This window comes from Glossina fuscipes, unplaced genomic scaffold (genome assembly GCF_014805625.2).
Source record: "Glossina fuscipes isolate IAEA_lab_2018 unplaced genomic scaffold, Yale_Gfus_2 117212, whole genome shotgun sequence".
Taxonomy (NCBI): Eukaryota; Metazoa; Arthropoda; class Insecta; order Diptera; family Glossinidae; genus Glossina; species Glossina fuscipes.
The window spans coordinates 1-22,291 of record NW_024006143.1 but is presented as its reverse complement, the minus strand read 5'-3'; the positions used below and the strand labels follow the sequence as shown (position 1 = coordinate 22,291).

Below are 22,291 nucleotides of genomic sequence, written 5' to 3'. Positions count from 1 at the left end.
TATATATATATATATATATATATATATGCGTTTATTGTGTGAGTAGATTGTTGATATCCCTGGTGTATAATTACATATTGTTAATTTTATTGCTGTAATTCTGCACAAATCATACACACATACACACATATGTATACGTGGTCACACACACACTTCATGTAACGCATCGACAATAACGCATACATCAGGCTCTTGTTTACTCTGCTTATATGTGATATCAAATAAACAGAACGAAACATACTGCATATCACTGCAAAATGAACATCATAATATTTTACTCATGCAACAAATCCACTTACCTCATCCATATCACCTGACGGTCCGCCATTATTTACTATAGCTATTGATGTTCCTGCTGCTGTTGCTGTTGCTCCTCCTCCTCCTCCTCCTCCTCCTCCTGTTCCTCCCCCTCCTCCTCCTATCGCACTTCCACTATTACTGACACTACCACCTATACCACCACCAGCCATCGCCGCACCGGTAGCAGCATTATCTCCTATGGCATGGTAAATAATTTCATAGCCGTTTAATCCTAAATGCTCACGGCTTTGCCATGATACAATCACTGAATATGGTTGTATATCCTGTATGGCAATTTTCGGTATTAATGGTGCATCACAAAATTGCTGTGGTTCCATTTTGGCAAATATCTTGCCACGCAATTCCGCCGGATGTTCGCACCTTAGATAATTAATGTTATCGTTTGCCGTCGTTATTAGCGCTGACGATGATGATGACGACATTGATGACATTGTTGTTGACATGGCGGTCGACGTTAAACCCATTGCCAGTGATGATGACCATTTGCGATGATCACGTAACCATTCCCATAGCTTTTGAGCATCACAACTGCAATGCAGTGGATTTTCTATAGTAAAAAAAAAAAAAAAAAAAACAAAAAGAAACCGGAAAAAACACATGTGTAAAAAATAATATGTCCTTATATATGCATAGGAAAGATGAAAAATAATCTTCTTTGGTCTTTCAGTTTTACGATGTTTTGCTATATTTAGTGCAAAGCAAAATTATAGATTTTTTTAATCTTAATGCTAAGTAAACTATGAGTTGTATAGAGTTGACCGGCACCAGATAGAAACTATTTAGCGGATAAATAGGTTAACGGGTAGCTCAGAGTTGGGTAATGAGTAAATACTCAAATAGTTATCGAGAATTGTCTCAAAATTTTTCCTTGGCATTTTACGTAATTAGTATCGGATGATGCTAGTATCGGCAATACTAAGTTCGAATGGTCACTTTTCCTTGCCAAATTCTCATATTTAACGGAACACACGGAACGGAATTTCGACTGTATCAATCCGGAGAATTATTGACTGGCGTCAATTAGCATTAAATTAACTGCAGTAACTATCGTGCGTAAAAAATCACCGCCGAAATATACCTAAGCTATTTTATTTGGGGCCTGACATGAATTAAGTATCGCGACAGGCCCGCAATAGGTAAATATACTTCACTTTAAATCAGTTGCTAGCTAAAATTAACATTGGGATTATCCTCATCAATGCAACTTTTAATAGACTATGGAACGTTATATACTTACCTTCCAATCTCAAAGTTTTAATATTGGTTTCTAAAGGTTGCAAGGCTTCTATCGGTATTAACTCAAAGTAATTTTTCCTCAGATCCAACATATGTAGTTTTCGTAAGTAACGAAACGCATCCGTTGATAATACAGTCATACGATTACCCATCAAGTATAATTCGACCAAACCATGTAAATTACGAAATGTTTTCCGAGAAATTCGATCCAATTGATTGAAAGACAAATCACAAATTTGCAATTGACTCAAGTCCGAACTAAATTCTTCCAAATCCTTTAAAGTATTGTGAGATATATTTAATAGACGCAAAAGTTTCAGGCCTTGTAAGCGTTCTTTAGGTAAAATCTCCAATTCATTAACACTCATATCTAAAGTTAGAAGATTAACTAAACTTTTGAACGCGCCTGGTGAAATGCGCGTTATACGATTATTAACGAGATGTAAATGCTGTAAAGCTTGAAACGCTTCAAAATCCTTCGAAGTTAGTATCGAAAGATTTGTTTGGCATATATACAATTCCTTCAGATACGGATAACGTTCTTCTTTAACTGTATAGATTTTGTTAATTGGATTTCCGGTTAAGTTTAACCAAGAGAGACGAGGTATTGACACATCCGACAGCGCGGAGCTAGGTATTTGAAGGAATCGATTACTGGATAAGTCCACCTTTTGTAAGTTAATCGAATGACGTAGAAAATTTGCGGGCAATGAAAGCAACATATTGCCGCTGAAATCCACATTATCCAATTGAGTTAAATTGACTGCGTTGAAGCCACTTAGTGAGGTGATTTTGTTATCTTTTAAATTTAATTGCCTCAAGTTAAGCGTGCCACTTAGTTTATAAAAGTCCACTGTCGTGAATTGATTACGTGATAAATCCAAAATTTCCAAGGTGCTCAAATTGTATAACGCAATATGGGGAAATTCCATCAGATTGTTCCGACAAACTCTCAATTCTTTAAATACATTTAGCCCATGAAATAGATTTCGATTCATTAAGCTTAACAAATTATCGCATAAATCCAGTTTTACAAGGTTAGTATTTTTTGAAAATAATTCCTCTGGTAAGGCAGTTAAACTGCAATTAGCCATTGTCAGCTGTTGCAGAGAACGTAATTTATGGAACATATTGGGAGTTATAATGCCTGAAAAATTATTGCTTGATAAATGCAATATCCTTAAGCTGGCCACGTCAAGCTTTTGTATATCACTGGGACTTAGAAAATTCTCACTTAAATCGAGCTCATTGATATTAGGCAAAGACTTAAAGGTATCCACTTCGATACGTTTTAAGGAAGTGTTACGTAAATTTAATTGAATAAGGGAAAGCTCTTGAAGGAACACATCATTCGTTATTTGGCTTATGGGATTATCGGATAAATCCAAAACTTTTAAATTCTTTAGTTTATTAAAAGCAAATCCTTCAATAGCTTCTATAAAGTTTCGTTTTAAAATTAATTCCTCTAAGCTTTCCAAGCTGGAGAAAAAATCTCTACGCATTTGCTTCAAGCGATTAGAACTTAAATCGAGAAATTTTAAATTCTTTAAAGATCCGAAAGTTTCGCGATCTATGTCACGAATTAAATTTTTATTTAAATATAAACGGCCGAGATCGGGTTGATTTGCAAACATGGACTTTTCTATGCGCATCAGCTGATTGTCGCTCAGCCACATAATTTGTATTTTATTTTGATTTTGAAATGTTTTCGTGTGTATCTTATTTAGATAATTGGTCTCCAGTTGTATGGTTAGTAATGAAGAGTTTTTTGGATCGCTTGGAAATATATCCTCGAGTACTGTCAATTGATTGTCCTGTAAATTTATATGCTGTAAATTGATTAAACTTTCAAACGCGCCTGGCTCGATGTCCTCGATATTATTCTTTTGTACGTGTAATTCTTGCAGGGCTGGCAATGGTTCGAAAACGCCTTTACGTATGCGACGTATACGATTGTTGTGCAGCCTTACTTCTCGTAAAAATTCCAGCTTACGAAACATACCTATTTCCAAATCTTGAATCTCGTTATTATCCAATGAGAGGGAGCTAAGCTTTTGGCATTTATCCAAAAGGGTTACAGGCAATAATGGTATAAAATTTGCTCTTAAATATAAATGGTCCAGATTTCCCAAGGTTGTGAATACGTTAGGATCGACATGAGCTATAGCGTTTGACTCTAAATAAATTACTTCAACATTGCTCGAGTTGGTGAAAGCATCAGCCGGTAATTCTAAAATATTATTTTCCGATAGGAATATTTCTCTTAGATGTGGCAAATTCGAGAAAACGCCGCTTATTGAATGTATATGATTATGACTTAGGTCCACGGTTTGCAATCGTTTATTTTTCTCGAATATTTTCGCACTCAGTGTTATGATACGATTATGTGACATATCCAGCGACATTAATTCGCGCAAAGATTTAAATGCTTCAGCTTGAACGACTTCAATATGATTAGCGTAGAAAGATAACGTTTTTAATTGAGGGAAAGCACGAAAGCAATCATCGATAATTTCCGTGAATTGATTTGAACTCAAATCCAGAAAAGTCAACGATGGTAAACGTAGGGCGGCCACAGCTGTAGCATTATTCGTAGCCAGTGTTATATCACCGTAAAATGTTGAAATCTTATTGTTCGATAATCTTAGAATACGCAGATAATCGAGTTTACGCAGCGACAACAGAGGAAATGTACGCAAACTATTTTCAGATAAATCAATTTCTTGCATCGATTCCTCTAAACCAGCGAAGCCATATTCCGGTATGCCTTGCAAGCGATTACCTTTCATATTCAATTTAGACAATCTCAAGCCATAAAAGCTGTAGTCTTCAATTAAGGAAATTTCGTTGTAATCAAAGTCTAGACCATTAAGTTTTTGCATCGAGTTAAGGGCCCGCGACGGCAGCTGCAATATATAATAAATATTAAGAAGATATGATTACAGTGAAAGTGATGAATATAATGAACAAAAAAACATATAAAAAAAGTATAGTGGGTCACGGCTCACCACTTCACTTAATACAACTATTCATATAGTGACTTTTCAAAATTGGTCGTTATATGGGAAGTGGTCGAAAAGTTGGTTCGATTCAAAAGTTTCTCAACAACGTTCGATCTTCGGTCGAAACACGTCAGAGTAGCAAATTTAAAGAAACTATTTCAAAAATTACGTCCTGCTGGTCGAGCACAAGAAAACAAGACAGATTGACCGACCGACGAAACGTTTCTGAATCGATCGGTATAATAAAAGATGGATCTATCTAAAGTCCTTCCAAGTATCGCATACAACTTGATATAAATTTATACCACAACGGGTGCAAGTTATAAAAAATAATACATGCTCAAGCTTGTGAATCATCTGTTCGTAATTTGCTGACTCGCAGAAGAAGGAGAAGAAGATGTTAAAAAATCAAAGCTAATAGGTAGGCCGAAAAAGACACTGTATAACGCCAAGTGTCTAGATTAAAAACTTAAGAAGCCTCTAGGAAAAAAATATGCCTTCGCGGCACCTAATACTTAAGCTGTGCTGCTTTAATCATAAACTGTATCCATAGAGGTAATCTCGCCTCATTATCTTCATTAACTTGGCCATTATTTTGATAATAATCGTCCTTCTATGAGAAAACACAGTGTGAGCACAGAATGTTGAACTGCTTGTAACACCCTCGAACTAGATTTTGAAAATAAATAAAGCCAAACTTTGCAAAAAAAAACTATTATCCGGTTAGTTCCGAAACTTAGCTTTCGTTATATCACGTAGGCAACTAATAGCTGCTTTATATGAGCAGGTTAGGAACACTAATCGGTTCCCTTTTATATTTAAAAAATCTACAAACTCTGCACGTGTATGCTGCAATCTTTGTGTTAAAGGATTGATTCCTCGACAAATAATTATATTATTTTTAGACCTATCAAAACAGCCGCAGTCAACGTATTGACAATCGGACATGTATCACATTTTTTTTTTTTTTTAAACTCCAGCTGTTGCCATCAAACCTATCACGAAGTGCAATGAATCAAGATTGCAACTATTTAAAGGTCATTGGGCCAACTTCTGTAGATCTTACCTGCTTCATAAAATCTACATATATTCTCATTTATTATTTTATTGCATCGATAATCTGTTCACGTGCAAAATTCATAACATAAATATCGAATTGTTTACAGGTCCACTGACAGTAAGTCCTAATGATATGATAATCTGTCGATTATTTAATATTTCAGCAAAAAATTGCAAAGAATAGGAGAAGACATTTATTTAGAGGGAACTTGGTGTTTCTTATATAGTACATACAATCATTTCTTTCTTAACATATACAATCCTTTACTATTTAGCGGCATCTCAACTGTAGATAACTTGAAATTAACTTTTATCGTAATAGACGTATTAACAATTTGCTCGTTACGCTTGGCACATACTAAACTGCAATTGACATATGTCACCTTAACTAGCAAACGTGATCGTTGAAATATGTTTACTTACTTTAAATAGTTTTAGTCTGTGAAAGCAGCAGACTCATCATCATTTTCATTTAGTAGCGATTGAAAATAACGCGTCACCCCTTGTCCTTTATCTAAATCAACACGAGGACATTAGCTTTTATGATAAATTTTTTTTACTACAATTTATTGCTTTTACAGCAGTTCGAAGCTTTAAAAATTTCATATACGTAGAGAGGAACTTTTCCACATTCCATTATGGTTATTACCGTCAACATATATGTATACATAAACGAGGACTGCAGTGCAGCAGCTACCACCACCGTCGTTACGTTTAATAGCTTTATTAAATTTACTTTTCAATTTCTTTACGTTTACTATTACAGAATGGATGGAGGTGGTACACTATTTTTCTCATACTATTCGAAATTGATAAAGTAATCGAGAATCATGTCCAGTCATAATGATCTTTCGAAATGTTCATCTCTCCCGTCATTCGATTCGTCATTATTTTACCAGGCCCCTTACCAGATGCAAAAAAAAAAAAAAAAGGGAAAACATGCCGAATATGCTTTCAATTAATCCGTTTCGATTAATATAAGAAAACAAATACAAACTATGATAAAAATAAATGAAAGAATTCGAATTGTGAAAGACAAAGATAACCGAGTCAATGCGAATATATGTTTTCGTCAGCGGACAGCTGCACCCTAAGTGTGTACTTCACAAATCGGCCTAACGCCGTTTTTTCATCTTAAATCTTTATCATCGTAATGGATAGTAATGGTTCTCTTTTCTAGAAGAGAGATTTCGATTGACTTTGAGAAATCAACTTTTGACCAAAGGAAAGGAATAATAAACGATTTTCAGCCATAATCTACTCTTAGCGGTGAGTACTCAAGATTCGCTTAAAAGTCTTACATGGCTTCCTTATGCAAATTCTTTGTTTTCCATTTCATTTCATTTCATTTTCATGTTTACGAAAAAATTTGTATTTTCTTTTTATTGGCAGATTGCCTTCTACAGGCAAAACTAATAAAGTGCATGCCTGCATTGTTTACATGAACTCAACGGTGAGCAGCGTGGGCTTAACAAACATTTAAACTACGTAGCGGTTATTTTCATTTAAAAATTTTTAAAGCTGAATGCCTTCAGTGTTTCTCAACGCTTTCGGTTACTTAAAATCAATAACTTAATTAACTGAAATTATATAAATTCCGTAATTATTATTGTGCCATGGAATTTTAATTTGTGTGAGCTTTCAGTCTCGGTACTTCTACTTTTTAACGTAAACCCCCTTCGTAATTTTTATGCACACTCAAACCTGTTTTCGTGCGGTCCCTTTTTTACAGCGCATAAAAAAATTTTTTTAATTGTGTTGTGAAAAACTATTTTTTCAAGCTACACTCAAGTATATATGTGGGTATGTTTTTAAGTTTAAAACTTTATTATTATTCATTGATAGCATAACTTTGATAGCAGATGATATAAAAGGTCTGCGCGGATTTTTCGCCACCAGATGGTGTTGATGCCTACATATCGGGCAACGCTCAGCTGTTTGTCTCAAACGAACATGTACGTAAAACGTGACACTTCAGCTTACGTTCCTGGTGTAAAAAGTTACATTCATTTGAAAATGAATGAGATATATGAAGAACCACGCTATGTGATGCTTCTTTACTATACAAAAAATAAAAACGGTGCATACACATGACAAAAATTTTGTAAAAGGTGCAAAGATGAGAATGCTGTGAATGAATGAAGCACCCTGTAGTGGTTTGCTCGATTCCGTTCGGGAAAATTTCGATGTGAAAGATGGACCTCGCTCGGATCGATTAATCACTGAAAAAGTCGATCAAATTTCGCAACTGGTGGAGCACGATAGGCACGAAAGCTGCCAGGAAATTGCAGGAAGCACTAAACATCGACCACATGACACCTTGGTGTCATTTGAAAAGAGCAGGCTACAAAAAATAACCAAAAGAAGACAAAAAAAAAAAAATGGCGGAGACCTTTTATATCATCTATTATAAGTAATCTGCGTTTCCTTTGAACCTTTCGCTAAAATCGTATCATTCAATGTTATTATTGAAATGAATATCATTTACTCAATAAAATGTTATTGGAAAATAAGGCGATAATAGTATAGGTTTCAGTAGCAGAATTCCTAAACCAAATCTCATATCAATTTATCGGACTATTACTTACTATATTTAAATGGATTTTATACAAGTAACTATTGTAAAAGCCATAATGACAATCTTCTCGGTCGTCGATTAAAAATTGTTGATATAATCGTCACACGCGTATCAATGTCATTAGTGAACGTTATACGTAATTGTTATTGTCACTATTCACACAGTACCAAAAGCAATTTTGATAGACAAGTTCAGGTTTTGTTGACGACAATCGATTTTGAGTAGTTGCGTTTATGAGAAACTAAGCTAATCGCACACAAACTTCTCAGATGGTCTTCGCTCACATGTTACTTTGCACAAGATGTGGTTTATTAATACTCTGTGGCATTTATGTTACGTAGTAATGATATTTTAGTTGAACGTTTAAATCCTTACAGATATTATAGATTATTTATTACAAGCGAATCATATTCTGAGTGCATCTGAGAGAGGGAGAGGGAGAGAGCAAAATGAATTTTTTATAAATTCGTCACCGATTTCTAAAAGTGTTTGGACAATTTATTCTTAACGGTTGGCGTGCCGTAAACTCGCTCTATAATTATTTTTGGAAAATCCCGATTATCCTGAATGTTTCCGATTCAGATTTCATTGTTGATTGCTTCTTATAATAGCATTCCACTGCCAAGTGGAATCATATATATAACATGTTGTAAATGTATATCGAAATGGCAGAAAAACTATACATGCTCCTGCGAACAACTGCTACTTCCGTTGCCGTAAAAATTAAGATGACATACACATGTAAGAGGACGATTGACGAATCCGTTTGATTTTTAAGTAAAGCCAACCTTTCAACGAAGTGTGGCAAAATTTTAAGGCAATCCAACCATTAATTTATAAGCTACAATTGTTTTACGGACGCTGCTGCGTTCTAAAAAGCCAAGAACAGCGTATATGTTGGTTTCGTCAATAATTGCGACGTCTACATGGCATCTTATGAACTTATTAAGTAATGTGTTACATTCACATTTCAAAGCTATCAACTGATAGGTTTCAAATTCAAAATTTAAATACGGATGCACAGAATTTCGTACAATATATGATTTAATATACGTATAACAAGAATTATGTACAAATACTTGACGAATAGTTGACGAAATGCTCTGGCATTCTTCGCTGCGTTTGCTCTCATTAGATCGGTATAATATTAAGTAAGTAATTATTGAGTTTTGATGCAAATATTTTGATTTAACTCACAGCGACGAGCAACTTTCGTTACCTTACATTTTTATCCCAAACCGATGAAGTTAATAGGAAATATTTCACTTTGCCTGCAATCTATAGCAAGGTATCGGCCACAAATGGTATATGTGCGTAGGTTCAACTTTGCTTAGGAATCTGATCACACGGTCACCTACACTTATGGCCTTCCTTTCCTAAGTATAGTGCTATCACAATTCCCCGCGTTCCCGGCATCATCATTATTCAACATTCAATGCTACATTCACAAGTCATTCCTAAAATCCTTCAATTATAACAGTGGTTTTTCAATTTCAATAACTTCAAGGGGGTAATCACATATCTGAAAATTGGCTTTCATACGCGACAAAACCCGATAATTGATAAACGTTTCAGCCCCCATTGCGTAAGACTTTCGTGTCAATTTTCTTGCTATTATTCGTATGTAAGTGAAAAACAATGTATGGGGAAATGTGTGTTCATGTTTAATTGTGGCTGCCAAAATCCGAAAAATAACAGCTGGCGCTTAAAAAAAAAATAAACAAACGCATGAACTATTAATGGACGGATATTTTTTATTTTTTATTTTTTATTTTTATATGTATCCTACTTATACACTCAATATATGCACATATTTATTTCAATTAGAAAATACATTAATTAATGAAATAGAAATTACAAAAAAAAAAAACATATATATATATATATATATATATATATAGTGAAAGTGTTTTCGCAAAAATTTTGTCAATAATGATTACTAATATTACAAACAACGATCTGGAAAAGCAAGCTTCTGCTTCACGCGCTCACATATTATGATTTCTCACTTTATTGAAAACAATGAACTGTTTTGCATAAATGTATAAGTTTGGGAGATATGGACATTTATTACATGCTAATATAGATTCCAGGCGATTGTTCCTGAAGATCATTTGCAAATTGATTGCATTATCGGAAACAAAAATTATGGTTAACATTTATCTTCATTTATTCTAAAGATGGTATGTTAATAAATTCTTATTACCATCATCATCACTCTCTTTAGCTGGTAATTTTAACTCGCATGCACTCGTTTCATATGACTTCTCAAGTAACAGTGAGAACTACGCCTTTTGTGGCATATCGCATATTTTCCTTCTCTATTCAAATACTAGACCCAATGGCTGTGCACGATCTTGGGACTTACACACATTACATCAGTTCTAGTATTATTGGGTAGATTCGAGACAACAACGAATGAACAAATCTTAAGGAAAAAAGTTCCCCTTCTTGCAATTTTTGGTTCGCGGTTAACTTAAACTTTTTGGCTCAATAAATTTCGCTTTTGTTTAAAAGTGATGAATTTGATGTCGATGAGAAAGAATGGACTGGAGGATAAACAAAAATTCAAAGACAATGAATAGCAAGACTTATTAGCCGAAACTCGAGCTCAAACTTTCAAAGAACTTTCGAACAACTTAGCAGTAGATGAATGAACTGTTTCTGGACATTTAAATGCGATGGAGAATATCAAAAAGAGGGGGCGACGCCTTACCATACGAATTGATGGAAAATGCCGTTTCGAACTGGTTTCATTGGTTGCCACGCGGAAAAAAGAAGAGTTTTCCGTGGCATATTTTCAGTGGCGCTGAAAAGTGAATTTATTACGGCAAGCCCGAGCGGAAAAAGTCACGCTTTAGTTCAGAAGAGCCATCCACATCGGTACAGAAGCGGAATATTTATGGCCATGAAGTTTTGCTATGCATATTGTGGCATCAGCTAGATGTACGAGCTGCTGTGTGTTACGACCTGTTAAAACCGAATGAAACTGTTACTGCAGATGTCTGCTGACGTAAATTGAACAAATTGCGAATTGATGCATTATTGCAGAAATAACTAGTAATAGCCACAAAGTCTTCCCTTTACATGATAGCGCTGCAGGAGTTCTCAAGAGCACAGTATTGCAGCTCGAATGGAAAATTCTGCCGCACGCAGTATCAGACTTAGTGCTTTCTGATTACCACTTATTTAGAACGAGGCGGCATAGCTTGGGCGGTAAGCGCTTTCGAAATGCTGAAGAAGGGCGAAAATGGTTCGATCGCTGCCAAACCAATATCTTTCTTTCGACAAGGTTACGCCATTTTGCCAGTAAGATGGCAGCAAGTTGTGCAAAATGAATGATGTGGAAATAGTTTGATTAATGAATAAATCTATGAATAAATGCCTTTTTAAAGCGAAATGAATGATCAAAATATATGCAACCGAATTCAATGGACCGCGCTTTACTTCTACAGGCTTCTCACAGTAGCATCTTGTGTGAACCAAAGTCATTAGTTTGTCTTGATTCCAATTTTAGGTATAAGGTTTTACACGATTATTAACATATGGTTAGGTTTACTTGAAAAGTAAGAATAAAAGACCAGTATATCACATACGAAGTCCCGTCAGCTGACTTCAACTATGATTACAGCTGATTGGCAACACAGATTAGAATGAGAGAAAGTGGAGAAATATGGTTTTCGTTGTTTTCTTCTTCGTTTCGAAATGTGAAACGAGTAACACATGCTGAAAATATACGAAATTTAAAATCGTTTAACATCCGAGAATTAGATTGAATATAAGGAACCGCGGATGCTAACAATAAGTCGGGAATAGAATGAACCAGACAGACTGGGAAGATATTTTCCTAAATTTGTTACTTCATAACGCTTGTGCAAAGAGCGGCAGACACCTTTGATATAAAAACGTAAAAGAGATAAGTTAATTAATGTGGACAAATCTGCAAAATCAGTACCTATACTGAAAGGACCACATCGTCCACAAGTGAATTAATAAATAAGATGAAATTTCATTGTTGCTCGAAAATTTACGATACGATATTTTACACATCGGATAAGTCGTTAAACGCACGTGAGTAAAGTAAAATGCATCTCTGCAATAGGCGAACTAATCCCGGCATGAAAAGTGAGAACATGTATTCACAAAATCGGGCAGATAGAACCGGGCCGCCACGAACTCTTTTATTTACAAGTTGATCCGTATTGTTGATGATATATATAATGAATTAATTTTTATGCATCTGATATTGTTATCAAGATTAATAAAAAACAATTCTGTTAATATATTATTAAATATATAGCCATAGCCTGTAAAAGGGCAGCTTTTTCGAAATGCTTGTTAATGCGAATTTTTAATGATTTCATTATAATGCATATTTATATGTAAATTTGATCGGTTAACGGAACTGTCCACAATGCATGTATATATATATATATATATTAATAAAGTTATTGCAAAATGTTATAAAGGGGATGAAAATCGCTCTAATGATGTTGAATATAATAAAATGCAAAACTAACTTTTAAAAAAGTCTGCTTTTGAGCAAAGGCAAACTCGGTACGCAATGTATTTAAATTTTAATTTAATATAGGAATTGCACTACCAGTGAGTATGAAAGGAGAGGGGCATCAGCATCCTTAGCTTAGACATGATTATACACAAGTTGTTACAAAAGAAGAAGAAAAAATAAAAAAATAAAAAAAACAAACAAACAAACAAACAAACACATGCATAATGTGAACAAACATGTAAAAAACTTGCACAAATTGTAATTCATTTCGTTATCAACACTTAAATATTCTAATTCATAGTGTATACAACAAAAAGCAAATTTACGTGCAGGATTTTCATGAGGGTGTATATGCTTACTAATAAAATATATGTATATTTGCTTGAATATATGCAGATTCTTTTTTTGAATGACATATACGTAAATTGTCGGACAGAAAACTAAAAGATAACATGATAGCTATATGCAGATACGAACTGCAGTACTTATGTTGCGAAAATCTTGGACATCCATCACTTAGGGGACTCTTATTGATTGCATGCGATTCACACGATGCCCTATATGTTATATATATATATATGTTTCGTCTCGTCAGCTATGTGGAAGCATACTGCAAGTGTTAAAAAATTACGTTTGCATCCATGCAATCTAGAGGGATATGATTTGCGCACGTTCGGCTATAATGTGGATTTTTAAAAATTGTAAGTTTTCTCCTTTCTCTCGTTTAGGGCGTGTAATTAGTTCATTCGAGCTTGTCGGTGTAATGCACAAAATAATTGTTAATTAAGTAAAATGAATTAGTTATCTAAACATGTGGATGAGCTTGGAAGCGCTTGATTTAATATTCGCAGTTCGCAGTTGTAAAATGCAATTTTTTCACCTATGTTAGGTAAGGTATACTTAACACGATCCTATATAGCCTATGATCCTATAGAAGCAACCGTAATTAGAAATGAATGAAAGTCACAGGTTTTTATTATCATTATTATTAATGTAGTCAGAGAAATAAATACAAAGACCAAAGTCTCTTAGCTATCCGCTAAGCTAGGTAATGAAAACTCCGCCGCATTTAAGATTTATAGTTAAAATCTTGCCTCCCTACTCGGGCATCTAAGGCGTATATTGAAGCGTTAACTCGAGATATACTCGGTAGCGAGCATTCTTGAAAGCGAACTTAGGCGACTTCAAAGCCATCATAACAAAACCATCCACATCAAGCAAATATCACAAATGGATCAGCCAGACTAGTAACTTAATGTTTGAACGGCATTTATACATAGTATACTATGTATATGTGTGGATACATTTAAAAATTTTTAAATTTCATACATTTTCCGACTCGACTCTCAGTTATGCAATCGTTATCACAATTTTATTTATTACGTTAACTTTTACGTTGTATCGTTACGTTCTAAAATTGAATTTATATTAAAGCCGTATAAATGCTGAACATATAGTTATTTATATATAGTTTTAAGGTATACAAAATCCAAGATTAATGCAAATGCTCTTGTCTGCTGAATGCATGTTTATATGAAAACAAGCGAAAAATGTTTTTAAAAAGTGGACATGTTATGTTACGCCCGTAGAACTCATGTTATACGAATTTATATTTAATAAGAAATGCAAACGGCCGCTGCCCGCATGATAACATTCATTCATTAACGCATACGCATACGTTCGCGGTTTACGTAGATTTATTTTCTTTTACACAACCGCATGTTTACACAGCACGTTTATAGATTTCAATATGCAATCAAGGCTTTTTTTTCTCACTTCTTGTTTCTACTATAGACGGACTATTGCTTTACATATATGCGATTGCCTTATGTCTACATACGCATATATACATGTATACACATATATGCACCTGTACGCACGTATGCATGTATATGCATATCCCCCTTTTTATCATATAACTATCCATTTGTATATACTATAGTTCATATATATATATATATATATATATATATATATATTATGTACGTACCTGTGTTAATTTACCATTAACTATACTCAGCGATTCAAGAGACGCACGTACATTCTTGAGACTATTATCCTTTAGAGTTTCCAAATGTGAATGCGAAAATTGTAAATGTCTTATATTAACACCCGGCTGAAAGACATCCTGTGAAAGCGACGTGACCGAACGATCAAAGTCGTATATTGATAGCGAATGTATTGGCGATGATATACGCTCCAGTGTGGAACGTAATGATATTGCTGTAGTGCCAGGGCATTCCAAAAATAATCCTGTAAATGATATATTTAAAGTAGAAATAAGAGGAAAGAATGTAAAGACTTAACTTAAACTATCCATGCATTTGAATAATGAGATTTTAAGGATATTATGTCATGAGTGCTTACTACAATCTTTGCAAGCGCTATTCTTTTTAAATTCACCAGAATTGCAATTCTTATACTTAAATTATACGATTAAAAAAACGATGAAAAAAACAACGAAAACTCCGCATAAATGGGACAAACTATTAACGGTTATTAACGGTTGCCTTTTTTACACGTCAATGGCATTTGAGTCCGTTGTTAGGAGATTTGTTTCATAGTTACTATGAATTCCATCAACAATCCACTAACAATCTATATCACTTCTAATCTTGATTTCTTCGGATAAGTGAATAAAACATGGAAGTTTGATTGTCGAGTAAGTGAATAATGTTTTCCAATTATATAATCTTAGTGTATTCGTTAATGACATTTCTGGAGAAGAGAGTTAAAGTTAAAAATGTGACTGATTGCGTTCGGTGTAAGTAAATTTCCTACGCACAATGCGTCGGGGAGTTTGCCGAGGCGTACCGCGTTAACTGTTTAGAAGGATTGCTTAATAAATCCACAAATGCTTGGTTGCAACGGTGAGCTATGGTAGCTATGTTCTCAACGAAACAAGACATTAATCGAAAATCATCGGACGATCTAACATGATATGAATTTTTTCATCGTAACCGAAAATCGCGCGCATCGATCTAATAGTATGTCAGGTGGTTTAATCATTTAAATAAATAAACTAAAGAACGCCTCTGAGCGCGACATGGAACGATTCAATTCCATATTGTGCGAAGGCGCTAAAGTAGCTAAGCAAAAATTTTAGTGTCACAATTATTATGCTAAACATTAAGTTTCGTTAGACAACGCGTTTACTACGCAACAAAGTTCGTGATATATTTGGCACATGTCACGCCTCTTCCTAGAGTTGGTATTGTCAATCGTTCGAGATGCAATTCCCGCCAGGAATACTATTTCATTGAAAATTTCATTGAAATTATTTCTACGGAATTGTAAAAAAATTATGATGAGCGTTATTGGTCTTCAATGTTATGCTTGCATCAAGTAAGCGAACTCGAACCATTGCAGAATGGTTCACGCGATAAAGTTTGCTTCTGCTTGCTTTGTCGTGACTTTTTCTTTTTTTATAATTTTTAAGCAATCCTTCTTCTTTTTAACTCTCCTTCGAAAGCTTCTAAGAAAGTTTAAGTAAAATATAAACATCTACGTCTCTAATAAGTCCAAGTCCGCACATAACCGTTTAACCTTGTCGCTACAACGGAAACATTTAACCTTCAGATTGAAGAGAATGTGTCCATTTGCATTCTCAGAGTATACAAAAGACTTACGTAATATTTATATATCATCTAGATAATGTTTCCACATGGTATCGCATCTATAGACAACTAAATTTAAATTGTCTTCACATGTGGACATGTTCAAATCCCTATCTCATGATTATATGTTATTTAGAATATGAAAAGGAATCGAGTTAAGTTAGTATAGTTTTCATATCGCACACGGGTCAAGGGTGAAATTTATGTGACGGTCGTTGGATAATAAAATATCATTAGTGTTGTTTGGTTTGTTTTTTAGTTTACTATTAAATTTTGTACTAACCGTCTTCAAATTTATAGCATGGACACGCTGAACTTTCGTCAAAACTGGGACATTCGATGATGCTATTGCCATTAAAACCAGTAGCAGTTTGGGGATTAAACATATTTGTAATGCTTGAACTACCGCTGACACCGAACATTTTTAGACCAGTGTCATCAGAACCTGTGGCCGCACTACTTTTCCCGCTGGTCAGGGAACGCGGAAAACGCAAAAAAATATTTCCATCAGCTTGATACCTAATAAGGGATGGAGTGAAATGAAAAGTTTCATTTGACATTACAAAGTCGGTTGATTTCACAATAGAAGAAGCCGAGGTATTCTCCACTAATGCGTACGATAGAGATGATGATGTTGTCGTTGTTGTTGTTGTTGTTTTTGTTCTTGTTGTTGATAACACTTGCGCTAGTTTGGTCTTATCATTATCATCATCCGCATTACGTTCATCATCAACATATGTGTAGGAATTAATGTTATGCCTAGACGTTGAGTTATTGCGATTGTTTTCGGTGCTCTTACTGGCGTTGGTGGTGGTGCTGGTGGTGGTGGTGGTGGCGTTGGCGTTGGTGGTGTATGTCGAGTTTGAGAAGAATGTAGTAACTTGGTTTGTTGTTGCTATTGCTTTTGCATTAGCATTAAATGGTATTGTTATTGTTCTTCTTGTTGCTGTTTTAGTTGTAGTTGCCAGGAAATTTGTAATGTTGTTTGATAGAAATGCTGCTGTTTCTGGGTTCATTGACACCAGCTGCCGGCTATGCTGCTGCTGCTGTTGCTGCTGCTGCTGTTGCGCATGCTGTTGTTGCTGTTGCTGCGGCTGTGCTGCACTAAATTCGGGTAGTGAAATGACTCTGATGACAGTCACCAAGCATGTGAGTAGCTGTATAAATTGTTTTGCTTTATGTTTTTGTAAATGACTACATTGTTGATGTCTTTGATGTTGTTGCTTTTGTTCTTGTTGTTTTTGTAAAACATTGGTGCAATTTGGATGATTTGAAAACATGTGGCTGGTTTGATGATGATGATGCCTGATGTCTGTGACAATGATGTTTTTGATCCGAGTCTTACCATAACTACATTCGCTGCTAATGCAGCCACTAGCATCGTTGTTGCTGCCGCCGTTGTTGGTATTCTTCTTTAATATTTTGGGACTTGGATTTGTTAATAAGCACGTCCGTGTCGAATTTGACAGAATACCCCCTGTCGCTACGATGACTTTATGTACTGACGAGTTTCCCAAGTTTGCGGAGTCATTCAATGTTGATTGCAAACTTACTGGCAGCAATGACGAGGATGATGATGATCTTCCGTTTGTAGGCGTAACTTTTGTTACCGTTGCTATCGTTGCAGTAGCTTCTACTTGGGTTACTGCTTTTTCTATTGGCATTATAATTTCAGTAGCTATTGTGGTGGATGAAGTTTCCCGATTGCATATCATGTTGTTTGCATTTTCCTTTGCTATTTCACTTTGTTAGATAAAAATTTGAAAAAATTAAACAAAAGTCGCTTATTTGCCTGTTTCGGTCAAATTCACGATTGCTCTGCATGCTCCAACGTTTTCCAAAATCCTTACGATTATTCCATATATATATATATATATATATATATTTATTTATTTTTTAGTAGAATCTTCGTACTTTATTTTTCCGTTCAATATATATTCATAATGATAGGATGCTTCGTTGCGATTATGATAGCGAATAGTGTTGATGCGTTCATTCAGGATTTAAAAGCTGAAAAAAAAGTAAAACATAACTAATTCATGTGTATTTGGAAAAAAAGAAAGCCAAAGAAAGGAAAATTTATATCCTTTAAAAAAATTAGTTGTACGAGCTGCACGACAACGCTGTCTATATAAATCATAATAATTGTATTAAATGTTTGGCTATCGCATAACTTTAAATAGCAAGCACACTTAAAACACAATTGCAAATGAGTTTAGTAAATTCTTATACTTAAAAATTATTGCCTCCAGTTCTTATCTCATCAATGTCAAAATTAATAGCATTTGTTGCCATTAAATTGTATTTATGAATACGCACCGGCCACCATTAAAATCTTTGACGCTCCTTTACCTTTATTCATTGTCGTAAAAGAGTGAATGAGGAAAAATTTACTTTTCACACCTTTTACTTCACTAAAGATTAATTTCGATGAATTTCTCTGAAATCTCTCGAAGGCTCCAAACTGAAAATACATATATATATGTATATATACATATGTTCGTAAGAAATCTCACAATATTATGTAATTGGTAAGAGAATTAACTTTGAAAACGTATAATGAAACAGGAGGTCAAAATATCAGCATCTCTTCATCCTTTATTATAACAAAGGCAGCGAAAAAAGGTAATCATTGCCTAAGGACATAAGGACAGTGATATATGTATGCTTGAAAGTTTTGGGCTCGACTTTGTTCACTTTGGTCACTTATTCAGAAATTTAACATCGGAATCAGGAATGTTTTGCATGATATGAATGCTCGAAAATATCTATGAAATATCTTATCAGTTAATACTCGGGCTATTATTAATTTAAATAGGTTTGCCATGGAAATTAAGACTTGTTACTATATAGGTATAATAATTCTGAATTAAATATTGTCATAATCTCCAAAAATTGTTCAATGTTCACTCTTTATATACTCAGCATAGTAATGAAGAAAATAGTAATTTTTCACTAAAAATTCCTTTATTGTCCTTCAAAATATTTTCCTTTATTTGTAATTTACACACTTTTGCTTACACTCAAAACATGAATTTTCAGCATATCAACGCATTCTTGTGTGATAAAAACTTTTGTCTACATAGTTTATCCGTGACGTATCCGTTTACAAAACAAAGCCCGTCATCTATAATATGCGATGGTTCTGGCTGATTATTTCCCTTTTCGTTGAAAAGACGTGAAAGTTTTTACCGCATGCCTATTATAGCTGGTATGTAACGAACGAAAAACCCAGAAAGCAGAGATGTTCTCAGTTTATGTTGCACCACACCGACGCGCGTACTTTGATCGATTTCCCTCGATTTCTCCCCGCTAACTTTCGGTCAAGAAACCTCCACTATTTTTGCCAAATTTGAAGGTGGTGGTTCCATTTAGACGATTAATATTGCATATTACGTACCCTGGACATTGCACGGATATTGCACTTGTGCATAATCTTTGGTTAACTTCATGACTCGTAAAGAAATTTTTAAATAGAATGCTGCGCGTATGGCTCTAAAACGCCGACGAAACGAGTATACGCCCATACTTTGGTAGTGAGTATGAAAATGGCGAAATTAATGTACTGAATACATTCAATTAAGCGAAAGTGCTTCATTAGTTAAATCATTTCATGGAAATTATACATAAATGAAAAACAAAGTGTTATCAAAACCTATTAATTAACATTTTATCAGGAAATTAACGGGAGGGTGGCTTTTACTACTCGCACCTATATCGAGAATATTGGTGCTTTTGTACCAAATGCAATAGCTTGCTAAACTCAAGTTGATACATTATGCGGGAAAACTTGGATTTAAGACAAGAATTTTATGAAAACGCTTAAGAAGATTATTGTTCACAGTTTATAGTAATCGTAGGGTGATACGTTAATAAATTAAACAATTCGTTCCAGACATAAATATCCGGAAATATCCTCCTACTCGATGTGGGGAGTAATCGATCTATTTTATTTATTTATTTTTATTTTGCGTTAGAATAGAGGAAAGTAACATCGATACGTCGTCCTACGAATATTTTGATGATAAAAAAAAAAAAGAAAAGAAAAACCTTTGAATTTTCTCAGCCAAGAGAGACGGACATTGCCTCTTTAATACGTTTAATGAATGGGATCAAGAATATCGATGCAACAATGATTTTCCAATGATGATCCGATATTTTGCTCTCTTCATCAATTGTAAGATATATAATAATTTTTCGAGATCGTGACACTTCGGAAGTGAATATTGGAAATATTTAGGTCGTATAGACAATGTCGGTCGCGTCATTCAGTTAAATAGGGAAACTCTTGTAAAAAAAAAGTACGAATTATTTTTATTTATAAGGAATATATATATGCCTATGTTTTTATTTTTCATTTCTTTTTTATTTTTTAATCATATAATTTTTTTTTTTTTTTTCTTTTTTAATAATGATAACACAAACCAGGAATTTCCTGTTTACCATTTACTGTCAGTCGTGTAAAAACATCATGTTAGACAACTTGTCATTTGGTGTTAAATTTATGTGCATATGATGGCAGCTAACCAACACATTCATGTCATTGTTGGTAAAGGCAAAATAAAAAAATAAAAATAAAAAAAAAAAATGAAAAATGAAAAAAAAAATTTAAATAAAAAAAAAAAAAAATCTACTACTCTAGCAAAATTACATCTTTTATAATAAATATGTTCACGAGCAAGAGTGTTTCCCTACATATATATGCAGTGGAAGTCTTTGTTTTGCACACGTTGTGCCAGTTAACATGGCTTAAAACAAATTTATGTATGCATGTGATGACACTTTATACACACTTTAAAATTATAATGAGAATTTTATGAAAGTTGGCCAACATAATACCGCAACAACAATAATAATAACAACAATAACGACAACAGCAATAACAACAACAACAAAAATGGCAACAATAACAATAATAATAGCAATAACAACAATTACAAAAGCAATAATAGCAACAACAAAGAAAATATGCGTCTTTTTTTAGTTTTATTTTTTATTTTTTATTTTTTTTTTTAAAGTACGTTACGTTTTATTTCTGCAGACTTTTTCGTATCGAAAATGTTGTGTTTTTAAATTTTAATATTTTTTATGCAATTATCACCGAACGATAGCAGTACTGCTGTGATATCGTTACTCATTTTTCAAGATATCGAAAACAGACGAACAATTCTCTTCACTCCACTCCACTCCACACATACAGTACAGTACGAATATATATGATCAGGTTAAGATTTCAAGTAGATTTTTCAACAGTCAGACGCGTCGATTACATTGTAGGCATTGGGGAAGATTCAGAAAATCGTGCTCAAAATCGTGAACGCATATGACTCGTTATAAATGCATGAAATGGTTAACGCTACATAACTTTTCATTTCAACGGCATGCAATGTTCTACAACAGATATCCACTGGCGTGAAAGCCAATTTTACGTTGAAATTTTCATTATTTTTTTTATATATATACAAAATTGTGAAGTGCCTAATATTCGTTTTGAAACAAATAGAAATTTTTTTTTATATTTTTTTTTATTTTTTTCTTTCATCTTTTCACCCTCTTGCTAATAAATGTGTTTCTGTTATTACATCGTTGAAATACATTATTAAACAGAGCGAATTATTTGTAAAACAATAACAATATGTACACACATGTTTATATACCTCGAAGCGCCTGTATGATGCGCAAAGTTTACTTGTTTCAAGTTACAAGTTGAGTAGAATATGATGATGCAAGTCTCTTCAAAACGATAATAACTAATAGTTGAATATGCTACGAAACTTGACAACTAAGAACATTATTTTCATTTACGACCGGATGCGAGGAAAGGCCGATTTCACCCATTGATAAAACAGTACAAGGATAACATGCTCCATAATTCATTTTTTCATTTAAAGCTTAACTTTTCTTTTTTTTTTTTGCTTTTGAAAAAAAAAAAACTGCCTCTACACATTCCGACCGATTTAATCCGTTT

At 34.0% G+C, this 22,291-nt stretch overlaps 1 protein-coding gene across 1 annotated transcript; it reads right to left on the bottom strand.

Annotated features, from left to right (window-relative positions):
- Nucleotides 1-299: 299 nt before the first annotated feature.
- LOC119644462 (chaoptin-like) lies at nucleotides 300-18,379 on the bottom strand (the record flags this gene model as incomplete). The annotated part of the gene is made up of 4 exons (XM_038044023.1): nucleotides 16,607-18,379; nucleotides 14,697-14,959; nucleotides 1,559-4,463; nucleotides 300-868 (listed from the first exon to the last, which is right to left on the bottom strand). Coding segments are annotated over exons 1-4 (5,169 nt in total), but the record flags the coding sequence as incomplete, so codon positions are not given.
- Between the last annotated feature and the right edge of the window lie 3,912 nt (nucleotides 18,380-22,291).